This window comes from Canis lupus, chromosome 6, assembly GCF_011100685.1.
Source record: "Canis lupus familiaris isolate Mischka breed German Shepherd chromosome 6, alternate assembly UU_Cfam_GSD_1.0, whole genome shotgun sequence".
Taxonomy (NCBI): Eukaryota; Metazoa; Chordata; class Mammalia; order Carnivora; family Canidae; genus Canis; species Canis lupus.
The window spans coordinates 76205291-76225428 of NC_049227.1; the positions used below are offsets into that span (position 1 = coordinate 76205291).

A 20138-nucleotide genomic window follows, 5' to 3' on the forward strand; every position below is an offset into this window, starting at 1 on the left:
CAGTAGTAAAACCAAATGCAATATAGTGAGTGCTGAGCTGCTGAGAAACTGTACTGTAGAGTAAGAACATAGTGTTCTTTCCACATTCTGCCCTCGTGGGGCTTCCTCCCGCCCTGCCCACCTTCTAGATTAAAAACGATTTTGGGATTATATTCTATCTTCAGACCTACCCTGCAGATCGTTGAAGTAGCAGTAGGTCCAACATATGAGTGACTGGCAATCCGGAGATTTTAAGCATTACTATCAGCTGCTTTTATACTTTAGAGGCTATTCCTTCCCTATCTTAATTATTTATGATTATTTTCATGTTAATAATATCTTTGGAATATCAATGTAGATGATAAGAGGGGACCCCAAAAGATTTACAAGTAGAGATTTTGTATTAAAAAAATGGGGGAACTGACAGTATCTGCTACCAAACATGCATCAGCTCTGTGTTAATCAGCATGTTATATCCAAAGGTCAGGTAGCTAATTCTTATTAATACCTAAAAAAATATATGCTTCAGGGTGGCTATTATATTTACTTTTTACCCAAATAAAGTAATATGCTTTGTAGGTAATGTCTTAAAGTAAAAAGGAATTTAAAAATTGAGGAGATTTTTCTAAGATAGTCTAGATAAACATGTAAACTTTGGCTTATATTTACCCAGATATTTATTTTCATTCTTGAATTCATTTTTTTGCTTTATCGATCTGACTTTAGGGAACATATATATTAACGATTATTCTTCACATTTAATTTAGAGAGAGAAAATATGAGATGCTTCCAGATAGACTATCCCATTATCAGAGTATGTAAGATATGCTTAAATTGGAATAAATACAAATTATCCATGTGATTTAAAGGGAGTGAGAAGAAAAACAAGGAACAGATTTATTTGGCCTGGCTTATTCTAACCATCATGACTTTTTGCATCTGAGTAGAACCAACTTTACAAAATGGAATGGTCTATATGATTGTAGTGAGTATATGTGTGTGGAAAGTGTGTGTGGGGGTAGGTTGGGAGGAGGGGAGGCGAAAACAAAGCTGAAGAAGGAAGGCGTGGGAATGAAAGAGGAAAGGAGAAAGTGTGGGGGCACACACATCGCCACCCACCCACACCCATGTAATCCATGGGATGTAAGAAACTATGATGGTGGTACAGATCTGAGGATTGTAAATATGAATTCAAACACTTTTGCTCATCTGCAGTTTTAGCAAATCCACCAACTTTGTTATATTTATCTTCCTCATGGATCGTTTTCCATATCAAATACTGGGATTGGACTCACTAGATGACTTCTAAATTTCCTCGTAGTATTAAAAACATAAAATTATTTTTCCAGTAAATTTTTGGAAAGCTGATGCAAAACCAGATAATTTTGCTAGTATAAATATTGTTTTAGTCTTTTACACTCAAACAAATAAGAATGAAATTAATAATATATTGACATAAAGCTACAAAAATATAACCCAGGAAAAGTTAGACTTCTCAGAAAAAAAAGTGTAAGTTGTTAGAATGTAATATAAAGATAGCTCAGGGTACTTAATTTATAATGCATTCTTAAATAAACATAAAAAGAATGATATCCATGCTAGACAAAGTCCATTGGGATGCATGCATTCTTGGATCTGCTGTTAAGTTGGTATTAAAAATGTTCATCACAAATTAAATCTAAGTTTTAAGTTATATTGTTGAACTCATTTAACAGTATTTGACAGCGAAGGGCTAGAAGTCAAAAAACTACATTTAAAAAATATAGATTGTAGAGTGGTATGGAGATTATGCCAATTATGAACATCTTTAAATTTTTAATAACCAGTGGTATATGAATGAAAAATAATTCTCATGTAGGGCATTAAATTAAAATTCTATGTACCTTAAAAAATCCTCAATGTTAAGATTACACTTCTAAATGGAATCAAAAGCCAAAAAAAAAAAAAAAAAAGAAAAAAAAGAAAAGATGTGTTCAATTGAATTAAATTACACATTGAATAATGTAATCTATTTTTTGTAGATGCTATGTCTCATCTGACAATTAGAGGGCTATTTACTAAACTAGATGACTATTTACTAATGGCCACAGTGCCAATATTTTCTGGTTATTTTATAAGCAAGTTAATGTGATATTTTGGTCACATCATCAGAATATGATTGGGTACTTTATCTCTGAAAAATATTTAAATTTAGAAACAGAAGCAGATTTGTCAAGTTAATGAAGCTTAAGCTTTAGGGCCTGCCACCTGCATTGGCTCTTTCCAAAGCCTTGTGAGAGGCCATACTTATTTATTTACTTGGTTATTTCATATCCTTTTCCTTAAAGAGCCTCCTATCCAAGCTGCGGGAGTTTCAGGTCTTATAAAACTTGGATTTGTTCCACGTAGACAGTAAGCTCCTTGCTTCCCATTTCCTAGTCTACCAACAGAACTTGCTGGACCTGGGGTCGGAAGACCTAAATTTAAGCCACAGATTTACTCCCAACAAGCTATCAGCCACTAATCTTTCTGTCCAGTTTCTGCTCACGTAAAATGGGAACGATAGTATCTTTAGTTAATCTAGAACTAAAATGAGATAACTGTGAAAGTTTCTGAAAATGCATAAATTCTATGCGGAGATTAGATACTATTTTCTAAAATCAGATTCTACGTAGGTATTTTTTAAAATCTGAAGTTTTTGGCAGTTTAGATTCTACTATATATGTATATAAAAATACCAATCTACTCGCAACTGTTTGGACTTTTTTTTCAGTTTGTATACAACAACAGCTATCATTTATTCAGTATCTACCATGTGCCAGGCACATGCAAAATGTTTCATAGGGATATTTAATTTATTAATAGCTATTTATATAACAAACAATTTTTATTTACCATATAGATTTAAATATAAACAATAAGTAATTATAATTAACGTTAAATATTTATAATTAATTATAATTAAACATAGTTTAGATTTTATAACCCATTGTAGGATCTGTTCCTAGTCACCTTAGAATAGGGCTCAGACTGTGTAAGTTCCTTGCCCAAAAGCCATACAGCTATAGGTAGCAATGTCCAAATTCAAACTCAGGTCTTTGACTCCAAAGATTATGCTACAGAAGTGTTACTTGGCTCAAGGCTATTCTCTGTTATAAGTAAAGCACATATTTGTACAAACTTGTGGAAGAAATAGTGTGTGCAAATCCAAAATGTAAATTTTATTGAGTTAAATAATAAGATAATTTCAATTTTTTAAAACATAAAGCTAATTTTATAATTTCTTTTAAAATGAAAATATAATATTTTATAATTATTATGTTTATAAGCTCTGTAAAAGCATATTTTATACCCTTTTACAGATTGTTTTGCCTACACCTCCTACTTTTTAACTCATGTGCAGTGCTTCAGAAATGAGTAAACATGATCATAAACACAATGTGATCAATAGTTCCGTAATGCCCAAATAAAAAGCTTCTTTATATTTCTAAATACATAGGCTAGAAATACTCCCTCATTCTAATATGAGATGGAGAAATATGTAAATTCATTTATGATATAAATAGGTGGGAAAAAAATCGTCAATTGTTTTTACCAAAATGTTGTGTATATCACTCACCATAAAGTATTTGTTCATTTTACATATACATTTTATTAAAATGCAAGATTTTCACTGTAATGTTACTTCATTTTAATTTTAGAAAAATAAAAATGTTTCACAACATTCTATATATCTCAGATCTAAAAAAAAGTGCAGTAAATGCAAATAGCAGCTGCAAGATGTTGGAGACTCTCAAAAGTTTAGCAATGGAAGAAAGAATTCATATTAATAGCTAGGGCATTTAGAGATGGTATCTTGAATTCTCAAAGAACTGTGGTTTTCTTATATAATGATAAAATTCTAATTTGGTTTGACTATAAATTCCAGTAAGAGAAGTAATAGTTTATGTTTTGATTACTGATCATTAAATATCTTATTCTGGGAATTAATCAGAACCTTTTACACAGAAAGGAAACTTACAGCAGTTTGGTAGGATTCTCAGCTGGCCTTATATTGCAGAAAGAATATAAGACACAGAATAAGAATCTAGTTCATTACATATGGATGGTAAGGCTTACTAAAACTGTAGTGTTCTTTCACAACCCATTAAGATATATATATTTTTTTCACTGAACTTTTTAAATACCCAACCCACTGAGATAAGGAAGCCCTATTTGCCACAACTCCCAAACCAATCTTCTCTTACAGGAATTCTCATCATCTGTGCCTTCAAATTAGAGGGAAGTTGATGCTTTTCAACAGATGCCCATCTTTGTGCTCAAAGTCCACTCTCAACAAATATCAATTCAAATCTCATGTTATTTTAAGAATCAGGTTTTTGTTATTTAATCTCCCTCTGAATTGATATACAAAGATGTGTGTGCGTGTGGGGGCAATTTGGATTTTATCAATAGTGTCATCAACATTCTGCCCAACTATTGGTATTCCCACACTTTAAAGAAAAAAAATTTTTTAAAAATAAAGGCATAAATAAAAATGAAGCACCCAACTCAAAAATCATGCCATATATCCCACCATTAGGCACCTTATTATTGATGTTCCCTCCCCTCTGACTTGGTTCTCTCCACCCCATTGCCAATGTCAAAGAATAAAACCTTAAATTGAGATCAAACACTGGCAATTGGATGGTTTCTATAGGATCAACGTTTCTTACCCCAAATCATGCAGAACATACCCCATAAACCACTGTTCCAAGGTTGCCTCTACATGGGGGATTCTCCTACCCCAAACACCTAGGCCTACCTGTCTGCCACTTAGAGAGGGAAGAGTGGTGGATTGTGCTGCAACTGGCAATGGAGTACACATGCTCCTTTCCTGCTGGAGGCCACTTATACAACCCCATGCCAGCTGTGGGTCATTCTGGGGGACGGGCATATCTTGGATCTGCTGATCACACCTGGCCCATGGTGTGCAGCAATCGCCAGACAGTCTGGCAGGTTGGAGAGTAATCCCACGCTGGCCCCTTTCCCAGGGGGCTTGGCAGGAGTGATCCTGTGGGAGAAGGAATCTCCATTTTCTGGGAGAAAGAGGAGCACTGTAGCAATACTTTCACTTTATCATTTTTCTACTCTTGATTTTTTTTTTTCACTCTGGGTAATGCATTTAAAACAACCATCAGAAAATTAGTTTGAACTCTCTCTAATAAAACAGTACCAATATCAATATGAAGCTAATGGGTCACAATTTCTTCACACAAGGCAGCATTCGTACTACACTACACACTCTGTAAGTAGGGCATTATACTCTAGTCCATTTAGAAGTTGATGGCATAGGTCAGTGGTTCCTTTCTAAATTTTATGTAAATGAAAGGTAAAATGGTGCTAAATTTAATGTATATGTAATGAACCAGCAAAGTGTGATTAATTTAGTGTAAGATTGCTGTATATTCCATTCATCATACTTCCATGATGATTTATTTAGAAGTTTGTTTGTGTTCTAATTTGTCCAATAGCCAGTGGCATTGGAGATATTCAAATTAGTCAAAACCAAGTGTTTGAGACTTTTGAAACACGTTGTTTCACCAAAATATAAGTAAATCAAATATAAATAAGCATAAAGAAAATGTAATCTAAAGTATAATGGACCTACTCTGATTATAAACAAACCCGACCACATAACACACAAACAGGGCTTCTAAATAATAATTCCCATTTACCATATTTTATGTTTTCATTGACACATATACCAGAGTATATTAAGTGTACTATTTTCTTATTGGATCCTTAGAGTATGGATTTTTAAGAATAAGTATGTAGTTTTTGACATTCAGTGAAGTAAAAGAATGAATCAGAGGTCCAGTATAGAATGCATCATCCATTGGTTCTAGATTTAACATATGAAATCTTAAAAGAAGAACTGAAATGTTGTAAGGGTCTTCATTTTTAGTTTGGCATTGCTTTTCCTAAGAATTCACAAGTTAAAAAAAAAAATGTTTCTTTGGTTATTAGGTAGCACTAACCAAGCATCCAGAAACATTTTTTTAAACCCAAATCTTTAACAAAACCATCATTTTGATTTGGGAATTCATTTTGGATTTTCCACAATGATGTGGAGGTAGGCCTTGTCAATTACCTTACTGTCTAAATCTAGTAAGGTTCCAGGGTGTGTTGATTTAAGAAAAAAGTTTAGAAAATGTGGGAATGAGGGGACAGAAAAGAACACATTACACAATCTAGATCTATTAATAGGATGCACATACAATCACTTAGGCAATTAGTCACTCAGAGCGAGAACTGTTAGTATCCATGACGGTAGAAGTACACAAATAATACTAGACAAAATTAGTTGGAGATTCAAGATGTTGACAGGATGATAATAGGAAGATCTGATGTGGATAAAATCTGTTCGGACATTTCAAATCTAAATAATGAAAAAAATATAGATTTTAAAACTCATCTTGTTACTTAGATTAGTTCCAATAAAGGATTTAAAAAATATATATATTCGAGGTGAAAAAATTGAGGATCACCTGCTATTAGGCACTTGCCTCCTTTAAAACTTGTTTTCTCACTTAAGAAAACTCATAAATTCTTCTTGGATACCCTAGAGACATAAAATCTTTCAGAGATTTTAAAGCCAATATAATATATTAATCCACTGGCTCTCCTATGAATGTACACTTTGGTCTCATAGGGTCTGTCTGGTGCCTTGCTTAGTGATTAAAAGAAAACCGGGTCAGCGTTTCAAGAATATAATCATAAGATGCTTAGATTTGTTTGTCTTGGCTCTCTCTCACCTTGAATCTCCTTCATGTTGTTACTCTGGAAGATGGGGTGGTGGATCAAATTTGCTCAGTCAGAATTGGGACCTGAGTCTCATTCTGAAGCACACAATGCTTCTCAAATTATCATCCTGCTATAATGAAAGGTACCACCAGGAGATGGGAAGGTGTGTTTGACCTTCAAGCACAGGTCACTCAATTTGTCCCAAAGTCTATTTTAATAATAACAACGGACAAACAAAAGTAATGAGAAGAAAGAAGAAACAAAATGAAAAGTTTCACCTTAACTTTCCCAGCATTTTCGTCATCTTCCTTTTTTTCTTCAAATTCAAAGGCAACAGTCATGCGTTGTTGTCTCTGCTCTTCCCACAGTGTAGGGTTAAAGCTGTCACTGTCTGACTGGAAATCTACAGTTAGATTCCAAAGTATTATTGCTTTTTTTTTTTTTTACATGAAGTGTCATTAATAGAGCTTAGTACACTATGCAAAAAAATGGCAATAGGTACTACAAACAAGCACAAAAACAAAAAAAAAGAGGGGGGAATAAAGAGAAAGAAAGAAGGAAATAAAGAAAAAGAAGAAAAGAAAGAGAGGGAATAAAATTCCCTTGATATTTGTTACATGGTTTTTTACACCTTAAGTCAAATTCAGCTTTCCTAAGTACATATTAATTATATATCAGGATTATAAAGTTTCCTAGTGCAGAGAATGGGCTCTCCAAAGGATGATAATGATATAATAATAATGATAATAATAATAATAATAGTAATAATAATAAAGAGAGCTGACCTATACATTTTAAAATATGATCTTTTTAAATCTTCACACTAGGACACCAGTGGTAGTACTAATACATCCTCAGTTTGTTAGCGAGAAAAATACAGCTGAGTTTTAAGAGATTTGCTCCAAGTTCTCTGGGCCAATGCAGGATTCTATCCCATGTCTGTGTGATTACAGAGCCCATATGCATATTTGTAGCCACTAGACTCTATCAGGATTTTATAAAAGATACTACATAACATTGGTTTTTCAGATTTTATAAAAGATACTACATAACATTGGTTTTTCAGTAAAACGTATAAGATAGCAAGCTTTTCTTTTTGGTGTATGTGGTTGGGGAGTAATGGAGGCGGGCTTGTTTTTAGGTGAACATATCGAAATCTAGTCTTTAATATTACTGTCTTAAAACTAGTCTAAATATGTCTCAAATTAACAGGGAAAATAAGTGGCTTATCAATCTTCAATTTATATTGAAGTGTACACTAATAGTAATATCTTCCTTGCCAATATTAAATGTGAAGATCACATGAAAATGCAAGACAAGTACTTAGTTTGGGCTAAATTCTTTCCCAAAAGATGACCTTTATCATATACCTCCTTGTTTGTTGCAAAGGATTCTGAAAATTCATTTATTATACTTCTGCCTGAAAAGCCAAAGGGCTGACTTGCTTAAAGTTCAAGAGAATTTTTCTATTACCAACTCTCCTTTCCTCAAAGGAAAACAGAACAAAACAAACCCAGGCTAATTCCTTAATATCACACCTTGCTTAACTAGATTGACTTCATTCACTCCCTGCAATAAATGAGGGATTTAATATGCAAGGCCATATTTCAGAAGTGATCAGCAAATCTGAGACTCTTCACTTTTCCATGAATTTTTTGGAACGAAATATTTTGACAATCTAAGGATACTAATATGAAAACATAAGTTGCACGGATAAAAACAATTCTTACTCTGTTTTTCTTATAGCATATGTAAACATGGTGACTTTTCTTGCATAAAATCCAAAGATCAATTTTACTTAAGTCTGAAAAAAATGGAAACAATTTTTCCTTTTCCTACTTTTGTAAGTCTAAATTTGAATAAAAATATTCTAAAATATCCCCAAATAATTCACTTATGTTTATAAGTCAAAGACTAAGGACATTTATTATCTCTGAATCTATAAACAAATAGTTTCTTTTAAAAGTTGTTCTCATGCAAGTGGATTGGGTGGATTTAATCCATGGGTGGATTAAAGTGGGTTTACTCTTCTAAGAATTGTCAATACTGTAAGACTGTAGAAAATACGTGTGGCAGCCTGTCCTGGGTCGGGCTAAGGAGCTTAGGCAGAGTTCCAAATGGTAAAGGACAAACCTCCTGTAAAAATTTTATGAAATTTGTCATCATAAAGGATAGAAGGTTTAATTTTAAAAAAGGTTTAGGTTTTCAACAAGTATTCCTATCATCGCTACGGACATCATTTAGAGAAACTTAACTTGAAAGGGAAAGAATGATCATTATTTTCAAGGCATCTCTTTATGGTTGACTTAACATGAAATAATGTGGGGCCCGGGATCACTGGACTAAATGTTTAAACTGTGTTCATGAAATTGGTGAACACAGAAAATAAAACAGTTCGTTGAAACTTCCTTAAGATCAGACCCTTCTTAGCTCATGTCACTTAGCTGGATCCTATGTTTTGCATTCCACCAAGCGAAGCTGTTCCTAAAAATCAACATTTTCATATATGAAGAGGGAGAGTTATGTTTTTGGAATTTTATTTAAAATACTATAGTTTACATTGATTTTGTATCCTGAAACTTTACTGAATCCATTTATCAGTTCTAGCAGGTTTTTTTTTTTTTTTTTTTTCTTTTTTTTTTGGTGGAGTCTTTCAAGTTTTCTGTATAGACTATCGTGTCATCTGCAAATAGTCAAAGTTTGACTTGATGATGAGATTCATGCTTAGGGTGAACCGCAGGATGATTCATATGTGTCATGTAATTATCTTTATAGGCATACCCAATGGGCCAGGATTCCTGGCTGGAGATCAGAATAAAATTAATCCCTTTTATCCATAATCATATAAGCATAGGATAAATTTTTACTGACAATTTACCTTCATCACCACGAGGTTGCTGGGGAAACATATAGTTAGTCAATACTCTTTGCTTTGTTTCTGGATGGGCTTCAGTTTGTAAAGGGATAAGGGCTTTGGACTAGAAGCAAAGAACATATGAATTAGATTAATAAGATAGCAAATATGAAGGATGTTACATTTATTTAAGATAATGGTCAATAGTCTCGCCTCATTGAGCTGAATGAACAATTTAAAAAAAGGAAAGGAAAAAAAGTAATGAAATAAGAAAGCTAAGAACTAAGGCTATTGCTGAGGAATATTCTCAAATCCTAAGGCCTTCAAGCTGAGAGTCTCTTTTTCTCTAGTATATTCTTTACAAAACCAATTCGTCTTCACTGGCAATGTTAGTTTTAATCTTAAAGAGACCAAGATGTCTTAAATCATTTCAATTAAGTAAGCTTGTGGTGTGCTTCTATATGCTCATTCATTTTCACAAATTGCTGCCCTTTAAAAAGACAGATGGAAATTGCTATCAAATTCACGCTATTACAAGATCATCTATGAGTTTAATTAGGTTGAAACATAAGCATTTTTTAAGAGATATTCTTGTAACCAAAGACAGAGTCTACCTAAAAATTAACAGCTGTGCTTTTTGTATCTGCTAGGTCAACAATACATTTCTTATGGGTGGTAACATTTCATTCTTTATTATTAATTTGATTTTAGAAATACTATTTCTTAAGGGTGTTTTAGAACTCTGATATTATATACTATACATATAAGTATGCTATATATATATAAGTATATTAGAAATGATGATCTCTAATGTTTAAAAAAATCCTCCTATTTGATGACATTTATTAATAGGAGTGAAGCACAAAGGGATACCAACCTGTTTCATGAAACTGAGTCAGAAACACATTAAATCACTGTTCTAAATAAAAGTTAAATGATGCAGTTACTGTTCAGTTCATTCTCTCACAAGAATAATAAATCATGATATTAGGGGATGTTTTTTTTTCCCAATGCAAGACTGCAGCATCGACTGCTCATTAGCATAGCTCACATTGAATCCAGAAATGATTTATTTATAATGATATATTAATGCCTTGAAAAATCTATAGTTCATTGATAAGGTTTGAATTTGAGTGGCAATCTAATTTTTTTACTCAGCAGATGGGAGCAAGTGTTCTAATGAATATCGGAACACAAAAATTCTAGCACTTATATTTTACATTTTGTAGAGATTTACTTTATTTATTCACAAAAGTAGTCCAATACCTAGAATTCTGAACAATTCCAGTAATGCTGCGTTTATGCTCAGGAAATCATGATAAGAAGCTAAATTCAAGATGACTTGTTTTCATTTGGTTATTCGTATTTGGGGATAGATATTTCAAAATTTTAGGATTACAAGAAAAAAGTAAAAAAGACTAATAAACTATGTCAAAATTGTTTATGACCATTTTTTTTTTCTTATGGCAAATCAGATGTCTTCAACTGTTTCTTGTTACTTTCCAGTTATTCAAGTTCTTCGTTAACACTCAATTACTGGTTCAATTACAATCTACTTTTGTGAGTATAAAAAATAATATCAAACCAATTTCACAGAAAGTATTGGTAACAGTTGCAAAACGCATCTGAAAACTTCTTGTATAAAATTTTAGAATTAAGTTGATTATAATTAAAAGTATGAGAAAAAGAGGAACATGTAGGATAATAATTCTCTCTGTGGGGACTGTGGGAATGATTTCTTATTCTTTAACTTCAGAGATATAATTAAAGAACTCTCCCTAAGGACATATATATGTACTACTTGGAAGTAAAAAGGTGTGAAAACGATCATTTTGTGTGTGAGATCTCTGAGAATGAAACAGATGCTAAATCAAAGTATTTAAAGAGGGTGGGGATTATCCTACTGTATTGTTAGTAGCAATGAAATACATGCTCGAATTGCTACCTTTACAAAAATCTCTCTTCTGGAAGATAAAGCATCTATATTTTGTAGTAATTGTCAAGGATATCTATTGGGAATAAGTTAGTAATTCAAAGTTTAAACTACAGTTCATCTTAATACACAAAATAAACCCAGTAACAAAAGTTTTTACCTGATTGTCAGAAAGCCATAAAGCTGCAAGCTCTTTAAGTTTGGTAAATGAGAATGGTAAATTCTTCAATCTGCAAAAACAAGAACATTCTAATAGCATGGGTGAAGACGGATATAGTTCCTTTTTATTAAGAATTATTTAAAATACTGTAACATTCATTTCATTCTTTTCTCCAATCCTTTCTCTTAAGCAGTCTGAATAATCTTTAAAAAGTAAAAAGCTCCTCTTTACAACCCTTCAAATGCTTCCCATCATATCTAGGATAAAATCCAAAGTTGTTGACGTGATTTGTCAAGTCTTATAAGATCTGGCCCCCACGCCTCTCTAGAAACTTCTGCAAGTCTTTTCTTAACTCAGCCCCACCAGGGCCACCTGACAGGCCTTCTATCTACCCACTGTGTGGATTAGCCAAACTATTCACTCTGGAATATTCTTTCTTCCCGACTTTACTTCAGTAAATCCCACATGTCTTTTGGCTCTCATCTTAAATGCCATTTTCTCAAAGAGGCTTTTCCTGACTCTTCATTTAAATTACTCTCCCCAATAGTCACAAAGCACCTTATATTTTCTTTGATGGAACATACCATAGTTTGTAGTTATATATTTACTTTTATGATTACTTTTCTACTGGCTGATTGCCCCAAAGAACTGTAGGCTCCATGATGGGATGGGGTCATGCTTGTTGTACTCCTAAAGGTATTTACAGCTCCCAATGTTATACTGACTCCCAAATGTGTCCTTGTGTTCTCTCACCCTTTGCATGTCGTGTAGTACGTGTTCCAAGAGGGAATCCTTAAAAATGCACTTTGAGGTACGTGAGGTTTGGCATCTGCTTTGGTATTCAGTCGAAATTATCTATTTATTGTTGGCTTCAGCCTTTGGAGGGCCAAGTCGTCAAGTGCCTATTTCAACATACTATCTGATATCCCTGAAATTGTGCATGATGAATGAATTGTGATTATATAGGTTACCATCATAGCTACTCAGCAAAGTGGTGATATAATCAAGGCATGCAGATGGATTTATTGTCAATTTCTGTGTATTCTTTTTTGAATACAGACACACATTTTAGATAGAACCTGGAATAAAAATTTCCTCAAGTCCTTAATATGTTGGAATTCTTTCAGCCAATTGATGAGTATATGTTTTTTGATAATAGAAATGGGAAATATTATAATAATTAATAAAGATTATGGAAGTTGTTTATTTTATATGTAAAAGCAGTTAAACATTTTCAAAGAACGTAGTAAATATGAAAAGATATCGACAGCCAATACAAATATCAACAGTGTGCATTAGCCAGGTACCTTTAGGAAGAATATATTCTTTTTTTTTAATTTTTATTTATTTATGATAGTCACAGAGAGAGAGAGAGAGAGAGAGAGAGAGAGGCAGAGAGAGAAGCAGGCTCCATGCACCGGGAGCCCGATGTGGGATTCGATCCCGGGTCTCCAGGATCGCGCCCTGGGCCAAAGGCAGGCGCCAAACTGCTGCACCACCCAGGGATCCCTTTAGGAAGAATATAATAACCTCTTTGAGTTCATAAATATTTATAAAACATAAATAAAAATATAAAGAGTAACAGAATAATTTATATCATAATTCTCTTTTTATAGAATAATTGGTTATGTTAGTATTTATAACATAAACCAAATTACATAAAAACTGTCGGTAGTTTTTACTTATTTAATTTCAATTAAGCCAGGAATTCTGAAGTAAGTATTGTGGGAAGAGTTTTTCACATCATGTAGAGAATACCGATTTTCCCACATCAAAATTACATGAGGAGGAAATCTCCAGAATCATATATAATACTATATATAATAAGTCATCAATTCAATAAAAAATGTAGAATATAAAGAAAGAAGCCTTTAGAGAAGGATGACTTACATGCCTTTCTCCTTGCTCCTTCTCTAACCTACACTGAAAGTAAGCCTCTACTTAATATCACACATGTGTAATAAGTTGACCCCAGGAGCAATCTTGCAGTTGACAGTGCAAAGGAATAATGGTTCCTCAATTAGAATATCAAACTTTAAAAAAAATCTATTATAAATATGAAATTGTGATAGTAAAAACATTCGGATAACATTTCATATTTCACCTTTCATCCAGGCAGTTCTTTCTCTGATAGCGATGTTCAATTTTGGCCTCAGCTTTGGTGGAATATTGATTTTAACTGCAGTTTAAGATTCATTGATTCATTCATTAATTAAAAAAACATTAATTTGGCTCTATACTATGTTCCAGTCACTGGACTAGGAGAAAAATTAAGCTAATATAACTGGCCTGACCAAATATTTTAAGTTCCTGATATTGTGAGATTCTCAGTGTCTTATATCTTTTGCCCTAGCATCTAGCTATATGTCTGTCCCATGGTAGTTACTGAAGTATCCTTTATTTCCTGAATAAATAACTTTATTAGTAACCCTTCTACTTTCTTACACCAGACACAAAAATAAACTCAAAATGGATCAAAGACTTAAATGTGAGGCCTGAAATCAAACTCCTAGAAGAAAACAAGCAGTAAGTAATTTCCTTGACATTGGCCATAGAAATATCTTTCTCAGTATGTCTCCTCAGGCCAGGGAAACAAAAGCAAAATTAAACTACTGGGACTACACCAAAATAAAAAAAACTTCTGCACAGTGAGTGAAATCATTGACAAAACAAAAATGTAACCTACTGAATAGAAGAACATATTTGCAAATCATATATCTCATAAGGAATTAATACCCAAAATATATAAAGAACTTCTATAACTTAATAGGAAAAAATAAGCCAATTAAAAATGAGCAGAGAATCTGAATAATCATTTTTTTTTCCAAAGAGGACAATACAAATGGCCAACAGAAACATAAAAAGATACTCAATATCACTTATCAGGGAAATGCAAGTCAAAACCACAATGAGAAAGACCTTATACCTGTCATATATATATATATATGTGTCATATATATATATATATATCTGAGATCTTGCCCATTTGCTAGGTCCCACGAGGTTATAGAGGGTATAATATTAAGTGATTATTTCACTTAACAGACAAAGACAAATACCACATGATTTCACACATATGTGGAATTTAAGAAACAAAACAGGCCAAGGGGGGAAAAACAAACAAACAAAAAATGATCATTAAATACAGAGAACAAACTTGTGGCTTCCAGATGAGAGGTGGGTGAGGGGATGGGTGCAATAGAGGGGATGAAGGGTACACTTATGGTGGTGAGCACCGAGTAATGTATGGAATTGCTGAATCCTTATATTGTATTTCTGACACTAATGTAACACTATATGTTAATTATACTTCCATAAAATAGTCAAAAATAAATTCATTTGTAATACTTCTAATAATGGGTCATTTTAAATATTTGATAGCATATTTTCTCTATCATAATGAAGATTATTAATGAACAAAAGTTGAGTTTACTAAGAATTTAAGAGCCTGCTCTAATGCATTATGAAAACCCCCCTCTAAGTTAACGGTAGTGGAGCTCAATTCCATCGGGGACTGTAATGGGATTTACGAGAGAATCCATCCTCCTATGATATCTCCATGACCATATTTCCTAATCTTATTCATAAGAATATACTTAGAACATTTTGAAAAGTGTTTTGCTGTAAGTCAGGCACAACATTCAATGCATTTCCCTCATTTTCCTGTCTGGTAACCCAGTCGAGACAGAAGATGAGGTTGGTTTGTTGTATTTGTTGTACCAAGCTACGAAGCTTCCTCGTCATCTTGATTTTGAAAATGAAATCCCAAACTGTTTAATAAAATGTCTTACTCTCTTACATGGGAATCTTATTGAATTACTAAGTGAATAATTTTTGAAAATCACATTATTATTATTATGATTTGTCTTAAACAAAAAAATGAGAACTAGTATATGTATCTTGACAGTTACTCATCTGAACATTCTTTATGGTTCCATAAAAGTCATCTTTGACAGTTTTGTTGCAGTCTCTTAGTTTCTTGTTCTGTCATTTGTCTGACTGAAACTTATTAAAAATAGAGTTCATACATTCTATTCTATGATCACTTTGTCTATCTTTAGTCGGTATTTATTTTTATACTTTTCTATTTGAGGACAATTGTGGTGGAAACACGGATGAATTCAGTTTCGCTTTTTCTTTTTGCCTATCCACCATTATAATACCTTTGTCACAAGAAAGGGGACTTTTCTTTCTTTTTTGGTTGTCCTCACAATAATGTATGAACTTTACGACTTTTGAGTATTAACTAATTGGCAATATTCTTACTGGCATTCTGGTGGTATTGACAATACACCCATTACCCAGTTAATTTACTAGAGACATAAATGTGTACATGAAAACATATGTGTGTGTGTGTATATATATATATATATGCATAGATACATACATACTCCTATACATGATTTTAATTAATACATTTTGTAGCTTTTTATTATAGTTTTTCCAGGAATTCATAATATTATGCCTTTTGCACATAGGAAGGTTTTGGCATATAAATTTGGGTGTATAATTTTTATATAATTTAAACATACAATATCATAGATGATCTGAATTTAATCAAATAAAATTTAGAAATATCAGTTTATAAGTAATTTAGCTTCTGCCATTTTCTCAATAAAACATGGATCTGCATTCTCTATACTTTATAAGACACAGAAAATGCCTCTAAAATCCTTAACAAGAAATAATAATTTGCTTTCAGTAAATAACTAATAGGTGATTGTGAAATGTTGCAGAAATACCTGTTGTCACTCAAATTTAAGACTCTTAGTTTCTGCATCTGTCCAATCTCTTCAGGAAGAAATTCCAGTTTATTGGAACGTAGAGACATAACTGTTACATTCTTACAGCTTCCAATCTGTGGGTAACAAAAGAAAGTAAGTAAAGAAATACACTGTAAACTATTTTTAAATTGATTTTAAATATTAAAATAATTTACAGATTTCCTTATCACTTTTAGGGCTCTTTTAGTATGTCTATTGCTTTATTTTTAAAAAATATCTCTTTAAAATATATGTATATATTAAATATTCCTTAGATATTAAGGCAATATATATCTCATGTTCTTTTGCATATTAGGAAGAGTTTTTTTTTATAATTTTATTATTAGAATGCTCATTAGCTTCACTGTTTTCATAAAGAACAATTGTTTTTGTCCATCCAAGTGAGTATTAATATATCTATGTTTCTAGTAGATCATACATACACAGAAGATAAAATATCATTGACATTTCCATGGCAAAGTTAGTTTTATTTCATGTTACAATGATATATGTCATGTTTATTCATAGCTTTTGGCTCTAAAATAATGACATATTGATTATTGTTCCTTCACTATGGAAGTGTTTAGTAGAAAACATTAAATTGAAAATATACTTCACACTTTTTTCTTGACATTAATAAATAAAAATCCCACTTAGAAATAAAAACTAACAGAACCTCTTGGTGACTTCTAAAATAAAAATAATATTATTATGCCACATGATATTTAAAAAAAAGTCATTTACATTAAAAATCTTCCACTTCAGAAATGGAAATGTAATTATCCCAGGATGTTATTCATTATTATTCTTAAAACCAAAATATTTAAATTAAATTATTTAAAATTGTATTCCTTATCATTGATTAACTTATAATATTTTATTACTTTGCTTTGCAAGTAATGTTTTAGCCAAATGGATTTTCTGGGTCAAATGTAAGAACTTATTATTTATTTAAAATGAATAATTAACACATTCATATGTAGATAATTCCTATACACTTTGATAGCTCAACTCATGGATATATGTTGCCATTGCACCTGTTAAGACTTAATCTCAAAACATATTCATTAAAAGTTAATTAACAGAAACAAGTTTATTCCTCACTTCTCTGGGTAATTCTGGAAGGAAATTCTCATCGACTGCTAATGTTCGAAGACTATGAAGGTAGCCAATAGTAGAAGGCAGAGACTCCAGTTCATTACAGCTACAGTCAAATTCTTCTAATAAAGATAAACTGAAAAGTTAAACACATTAGTTAGACATATCAAAAGGTAACATGGTTAAAGTGCTTTTAAAAAGCCACATATTCAAGTTCATTGAACAAAAAATGTTATTCATCTGGTGATGACAATAGTATCATATAAATTAATTTATCAGTTCACCCAAGTGGTTCAATACCATTTAATGAGTGGTTCAGTTTAGTGATATAAATGTGGCTTATTTTTTTACCTTTCTAAATTCACCTGTCATTTAAGCGAGCCATGGAAAATGACAGAAAGTTTTGTTATTGTTTTTAAAGATTTTATTTGTTTATTCACGAGAGACACACAGAGAGAGAGAGAGGCAGAGACACAGGCAGAGGGAGAAGCAGGCTCCTTGTGGGGAGCCTGATGCAGGACTCGATCCCAGGACCCCGGGGTCACGCCCTGAGCTGAAGGCAGACGCTCAACCACTGAGCCCCCCCAGGGGTCCTGTTTGTTTGTTTTTTATGCAACTAAAGTGTCATTTATAGCCTGATATTCGTGATGCACATCCGTGGAGTGGAGGCATCTAACTGGCATGGTGGAAGCGTGTAGAGGGCAGGTCCACAAAAGGGAGGATAAAGGGGCAAAACATTAACAACAAATCAGTACTTAAATTTTAGGTATTTTACTAAGCATTTTAAAGACAAAAATACTCTTTACCTTATAATAACTCTCTAAGATAGTTATTATTTTAAAACCCATTTCACAGATAAGGAAATTGAGGCCTACAGAGGCTAAATAACCTGCCGGAGGCCACACAGAGCAGGAAGGCTGGGGCCCAAAACGCTCACCGCATGCCTCCACGGTGCTTCCTTGCCTCTCAGCCGGTGCACCTGCAGCAGAGGCTACGCACAGGGCTCATTTCAGCCTGCACACGCATTGGCGTTGGTTTACAGAGCACTTTATTTTTAGAGATTTATTTATTCGTTTGAGAGAGAGAAAGAGAGAGGGAGAGAGGTGAGGAAGGGCAGAGGGAGAGGATCTCAAGCAGACTCTGCTAAGCATGGAGCCCGACAGGGGACTCGAGTTCACTACCTGAGATTATGACCTGAGCTCGAACCAGGAGTCGGACGCCTAATGGACCGAGCCGCCCAGGGAGTATTTCAAAAAGTGGTAAACTCTAATAATGAGCCAGGCTGTGGGTGCCTCTTGAAGGAGGAGAATCTGGCAGCGCCCGGCTGGTGTCCTTGCGGGATGAGCAGGGGACACAGCGCCCCGGCTGGCTGCCTGTTGGTCACCGGGCCCGCTGCCCTGCACAGCCAGTCTCAAGCCCGGACTACACGACAGGAACTGCCTAAGTGCCCGTCCCCTTAGCGCCAGGGAACAGGACACTCCAGTGTGTGGTTCGCCGCAGCTGGGCAAGGGAGACGGCCTGTCCCTGAGGAGGCTCTCTCTGTGGTTCAGTTGTCCTCGGTGCTGTTGCTCAGATGATCACACTGTCACCGTCATTATCGTCATCACTGTAACCCGAGGGGGCCCCCACGTGTGAGGGTCCCACTGTTGTAAAGGGAGAGTGAATTAGGCTTAGTTGGAGCCAGAGTCGTAGAACCAGCTTCCTTCTTCACGTCGTGGAGCCGGCTGGCTCGAGTGCGATTCCCTGCCAGCATCCAGTCAATGAGTAAGCCTAGACATGACGCACGTGGGGGCGAGGCCGGGGGTGTGTGTGTGTGTGTGTGTGTGCCCAGCCCTGCCACTTACTAGATGTGCTGTCCCGGGCACCGAACCATGGAGCGACAGCCGTGCTCAGCCCCCAAGGCTGATTCGGCCTACCTGCCAGCCAGGGGCATGGGCGGGGGAGAGTCACCCGGTAGCGCTGGGGAGCCGGGGCCCAGGGGAGTGGAAACCCTGCAAGATGCTCATTAAAGGTTAAACACTTGCATTACAAAGAGCGTGGAATGAGGTCATAGGTTTGTGTACAGTTAAACAAATCAGGTCCCATTAACCACGGGTCAGGAAAGAATAACGTGGTAGGTTGAGTCTGACCGTGGTTCGTGGTCCTTGACGGCTTCAGCGGGTTGGTGAAACACAACTTTCAGCTCGGAATAACTCGTGAGCAAATGCTGCTTAAGTGAACTTTTTTCCTTCTTTTTAGACAAGGCGTGTAACGCTATCTCTGAGCCTTGGTTTCTTCACATTTGCCAAGAGGATGCTAATAATTCCTGCCTCGTGCAGTTGCTCTGAGTATCTTATGAGATACTGTTAAGTAAAGAATTTAGCGAAGTATCCACCATAGAATACATGCTCTGGAAATATTTTCTTTTTATTTCTCTTTTTTTTTATCAGGGTATTAGTGAACCCTGATAAATCCACTTCTAAATCCTTTGAGGCCCCATACACCAGGGTGGTTACGTCACTGGGTGTCAGGTGTGCATGGGTGTATGTGTGCATGCACATGCGGGGGTCAGGGATCAATGCACGTGCAAAACCCCCAACAGTTTGC

The 20138-nt window shown here is 34.3% G+C and overlaps 1 protein-coding gene across 7 annotated transcripts in view; it reads right to left on the bottom strand.

The window, feature by feature from the left end:
• The window catches only part of LRRC7 (leucine rich repeat containing 7), a 492235-nt gene that overhangs the window by 84605 nt on the left and 387492 nt on the right, over positions 1 to 20138 (bottom strand). For 6 of the 7 annotated variants that reach the window (XR_005361438.1, XM_038541687.1, XM_038541684.1 and 3 more), the window contains exons 12-17: positions 17559 to 17688; positions 16434 to 16549; positions 11692 to 11761; positions 9623 to 9722; positions 7023 to 7147; positions 4763 to 5011 (exon numbers count right to left, since the gene is read on the bottom strand). Coding sequence is in view for 6 of the 7 variants with exons in the window: in XM_038541687.1 (XP_038397615.1) it covers positions 4763 to 5011; positions 7023 to 7147; positions 9623 to 9722; positions 11692 to 11761; positions 16434 to 16549; positions 17559 to 17688 (790 nt within the window). In the remaining variant the exon portion in view is untranslated. The remainder of the gene's footprint in view (positions 1 to 4762; positions 5012 to 7022; positions 7148 to 9622; positions 9723 to 11691; positions 11762 to 16433; positions 16550 to 17558; positions 17689 to 20138) is intronic. The other variant, XM_038541686.1, reaches the window with a different exon arrangement.